This window comes from Dendroctonus ponderosae, unplaced genomic scaffold (assembly GCF_020466585.1).
Source record: "Dendroctonus ponderosae isolate FM_Combo_2020 unplaced genomic scaffold, Dpon_F_20191213v2 Dpon_F_20191213_6, whole genome shotgun sequence".
Taxonomy (NCBI): Eukaryota; Metazoa; Arthropoda; class Insecta; order Coleoptera; family Curculionidae; genus Dendroctonus; species Dendroctonus ponderosae.
In genome coordinates, this window is record NW_026018814.1 from 2,204,118 (window position 1) to 2,208,856 (window position 4,739).

The 4,739-nt window shown below is 38.6% G+C and overlaps 1 protein-coding gene across 6 annotated transcripts in view; it reads right to left on the reverse strand.

Annotated features, from left to right (window-relative positions):
* The window catches only part of LOC109536281 (WD repeat, SAM and U-box domain-containing protein 1), a 17,478-nt gene that overhangs the window by 6,898 nt on the left and 5,841 nt on the right, over positions 1-4,739 (reverse strand). For 3 of the 6 annotated variants that reach the window (XM_048667873.1, XM_048667872.1, XM_048667871.1), the window contains exons 2-4: positions 773-968; positions 586-710; positions 119-349 (exon numbers count right to left, since the gene is read on the reverse strand). In XM_048667873.1, coding sequence (XP_048523830.1) covers positions 119-349; positions 586-710; positions 773-931 — 515 coding nt within the window. In that variant the 5' untranslated portion in view covers positions 932-968. The remainder of the gene's footprint in view (positions 1-118; positions 350-585; positions 711-772; positions 969-4,739) is intronic. The other 3 variants (XM_048667874.1, XM_019902432.2, XM_048667875.1) reach the window with 3 other exon arrangements.

Genomic DNA, 4,739 nt, shown 5'->3' on the forward strand with positions numbered 1-4,739 from the left:
CAAAACGACGATAATTTTTCTAATTTCATAGACAACAGAAGACTGTATTTTTTCTACATAACCCCCCCTGAATTTAAAGCTGGATCCGCCCCTGTATAGATGTTTCTTTAACACTAACCTACACACTCTGATGGCATCGCCATTGACCTGAGTCATCGTATGCAGTTTTGTGAGGGAATGCAGGTTCCAAAGCAAAGCGGTACCATCGACTGATGATGACGCCATCATGGAACCATGAGGCGAAATCCGCACACAAGTCACTTGGTACTTGTGGACTCTCAGCGGAGATTGCGGACGTTCCACATATCCAGAGCCGCTGATCCAGTCCCACACTCTCACGGTTTTGTCACTAATAAAACAGCAACTTCAATGTATGCTCAAAAGAACCCTTTTTGAAAAAAGTTTTTTGTATAGTTTAGTGCTATTGAGCGCCCTTTGGAGCAACTGCCCTTAAAACCTTTATTGGCTCCTCCCGATATAAAAGTCTGCAAGACCCAAGTCTGGACAGTTGCCAGGCCACAATATTAAAAAGGGGTTGAGTAAATAATTTCCTAAGTAGGCGCTCAAATTGATGGAGAAATTTACCTTGATCCGGTAACCAGTGTAAAATTAGGCGCAAAATCGCAACAATTAACGTCGCTCGTGTGCCCTTTCAGGTTCTGCAGGATCGTTGCACTGCGCCCAATATGTCCACTTAGTGCCGACATTATCTGGGAAAAAAACGAAAACTGATCAGAAAAATCGTCATTATTGTGTTAAGAAGCAAATGTACCTTCAAACTAAAACATTTACAGCCGAGCCGACACTTGGACGCTCTCAATTGCTTACTAAAATACACGACGCGCTCCGCTCTAAATGCTTCCTCAAAGTGAATAGGCAACAAGTCTGTGACGATAGAGCCGAACTGTAGGTTTCCGAATAGAGAAGCCATCAATTATTTATAGAGCGTTAGTCCGTGGTCATGGAAACTATAAACCCATTTTTTGTTGCAATGAAAAACTGCGACGTTGACTCTACCAAACTTTGTCTCAATATTTCTATAGATCTATTCAACTTTAGCTCATAATCAAATGATCGTAGTCGATCTGGTTTAGAACCTGAGAGCTTAAGAAGTTGTGGAACAGAAATCTGATGTCACAAATGCATTTTCACAACTCTGCTCTATTCAGCTACCGTTTCTCTTAAGATCGATTGATAATTGGTATATGACGTGGTCAGAAACGAACCGACTTCAATAATATGAGTAATTACAGATATGCCAGCTTATCGATCAGCGCCGTTCTAAATAGTTTACTTCTAATTTATTACGTAATAATTGAAAGGCTCTAAACTGCTATCGATGGAAAGTTCCATTTTTTGCTGCTTCGCCTCTTTGCGGGTCTGCCGATTTTTTAAGTTATTGAGCTGAAGTTTGGCTCGACCATTAGGTTCTGCTCTAGTTGCGACTCTAGGCGGCACTTGAAATGGGAACATTTCGTTGCCCTTTAAGGAGCCCCCAATAATGAGGAAATCTTGCTTTCCACTCCACATGAAAAACTGGAAAAGTCGCTAATCAGTCATATTAGGATTATTTGGTTCGGAGCGTCTCAAAACGAAGCAAATATGGGTTTTTCAAAACATCCCAGTTGTACAAGCCATTTCAAGTGACTTGACTTCAAATTCAATACGATTTTTTCGCAAAGATCCCAGAAATGTGAAGAGTTTATTGCAAAAACAGGCCAAAACCTTCTGAGTCAAAATAACCGAAAGTTTACGATTTTCTTTACGAAAGCGACAAAATTCAGCAAGCTCATAAAAAATACGTTAAAACCTTCTGAGGCAAAATAGCCAAAATTGCGGGTAATTTTGCGCGGTATTTGAGAAAATCGATTTTAATGGCAAATAAAGGGTTCAGAAAAAGTAGTAAAAACTCAAAACTGCGGGTCGGTTTTTGCGCGGTCAAAACCGTGCTACATTTTAACTGTTTTATTTTCTTTGGACAAAAACACTAAAAATCAGCCTGAAACCTTCTGAATCAAAATATCCGAAAATGCTGGCTTATTTTGAGCGGTCAAACTCAAACGGTTCTGTACCTACTTGTTTACTGTTAAAAAAAACCTAAAATTGCTCAAATTGCAACAAATTTATCCCCATATTTATCAAGAGAAAGTAGTAAAAACTCGTAGGAAAAGTGTAAAAACATGCTAAAACCTTCTAAGGCAGAAAACCCCGAAACTGCCGGTTATTTTTTGCGCGGTCAAAACCGTGCGGCATTTTAACTGTTTTTCTTTCTTTGGACAAAATATACTCAAAATCGCTTAAATTTCTTGAAATTCAATTCGATTTTTATCCCAAAGAAACCAATAATGCAACGAGTTCAATGAAAAACAGACTGAAACCTTCTGAGTCAAAATAATCGAATATCGCGGCTCATTTTGAGCGGTCAAAAGTACCGTTTCGGAAAAAACCGAATATTTTAAATTGGCCTCAAAGTTAGTACCATTTTTATCACAAGAAAGCTACGAATGCAGCGAGCTCATAAAAAACACGCTTGAACCTTCTGAGGCGGAATACCCTAAAACTGCGGATCATTTGAAGCGTTATTTAGCCCGTCAAAATCGAGCGGCTTTTTATCTGTTTACGATCTTTTACGGTTTCGATCAAATTGCTCCATATTCAATACGATTTTTAACGCAAAAAAACCAGGAGTGCGACAAGTTCATTGACAAACAGGTTGAAACCTTCTGAGTCGAACAAACCGAAAATTGCGCCTTGTTTTGAGCGGTCAAAATTGAGCCTGAAAGATTCCGAAAATTGCTGGTCATTTTGCGCGGTGAAACTCGACATCTACCTGCTTACGATTCAAACCAAAAAAAAGGTTCAAATTTTGTATTGTTTGGCGCAAGAAAGCGACTAATGCATAGAGCGAAAACCTTCTGAGCCAAAATGATTGAAAATTGCGCATAACACCTAAATCGCTCAAATTTCTTCAGTTTAGCACCAGAGAAATGTATCGAGCTTGTTGAAAATACACGCTAAAATCATCTGATCTGAGACAAAATAACTGAAAAATGCAGTTTATTTTAAACGATTTTTGAGCGGTCGAGCACGCGAAGCGACGATGATTGCTTTACTTAAGTATATCGAGATGGAACAGAGAGCAAAATGGAGTTTTATCAATCGTTCTTCCGAACCGTTAAAAAAGGGGCAAAACTGGAAAACGGTTGAAAATGGTAACTTTTTAAAGTAAGCAAACATTAAAAAAACCTACACTGCTCAATGAGCGCTTTTTGCTCCCAATTGCGCCCTCTATTCGCCCCATAGAGCCAGACTCAAGACGAACGTACAAATCCCAACTAAAATTTGCCATGGATTACGAATAAACAGTCATCAGATCAATATCTGTAACCAATCGTAAGATAGAGTCTAAAACATAAAGAGCTGACGGTTTAGGTTTCGGTCTGACAACGCGCATAACCGCCCAGGATACAATAAACACAAAAATATCGTCGCTCTATCCATCTGTGTTACGTGTTTATATATGAATCCGGTATGGAAATTTGCTGGCCCATTTCCAAACGAATCGATACTCGGGCCTTTATCCTGCATATTCTTTCGGACTCTTTGCGATCAGGATTAGGGATGCTTTTGCTTCGTCTGGCCAAACAAGGCCTTTAAGTACCGACTTTGCTGCCGTGTAATTTGCAGGTTTTAAGTGGGCATTTTTTCAAGCTTTTGCTCAAAGAATTGTGAGAGCAGGTAAAGAAACATTTTTCCGCACTTGTAAAGTATTGCGAATCAAACAACAGAAATCGGCCAAATATTTGGTAAAAATGCGAGAATCTCGAGAAAAATGCTCGTTTTTCGATGTCCTTTGTCTGGGAATCAATAAAACAAGTTCGCGTCGTCGAATTGCGGTTTATTCGTCCAGATTTTATTTCCCTGGGCCATTTTGGCTCTGGATCGCAGTTCTAAATCTCGCCCAAAACCACTTTACTATCGATTTGGGTCTGAACTGAGTTTACATTAAAAATTGATTCTGGTCCGCAAGTAACTAACTAACAGTCAGCCTGACTCTATACTTAAACATTTGGCAATCGAAACATGACAAACGACCACTAAGTATTCATCAATAAACTGGCCGACTTGCGATTAATGGTTACCTTCATTTGATAAATTACGCTGAAGATGGATGGACAATAAGTCTAAATGATCGTGTTGCCCAACAACATTTTATTTGCATCAGTACGCTGGAGTTTAATTTTCAAACAAATGCCAAGCGATTGGAAACAGAAAATAATCAAGTAAGCTTATTAATTAGGACGCCAATTAAAACGGCTGAGGACTAAATATACAGTGAGTCCCAGAAGTAATGTTTGAATTCATTTAAAAAGTGTCTAGAATTTTTTTCAATTGCGTTTTTTTACGTAAAACTTCTTGAATTCAAGCATTTTTTGAGCAAACTGCCAACAATTGCCCATTTATGGTTCACTTTCTAAAAAGATTTCCTTATCGATGGTTCACTTTCTAAAACGGCCATTTATTTCTCTCTAGAATGACGTACAAATGAGCGTTCTTGCTCATTTTGAGAAACTTTGAAAAAAGCAGCGTTATGTTCAAGTGGATTTTGCAACTCAAAAAAAAACCACGCAAATCTAAAACTTCTTGAATTCAAGCATTTTTTTTAGAAAACTGCCAACATTTCCCCATCCATGGTTCACTTTCCAAAAAGGCCATTTATTTCTGTCTAGAATGATATA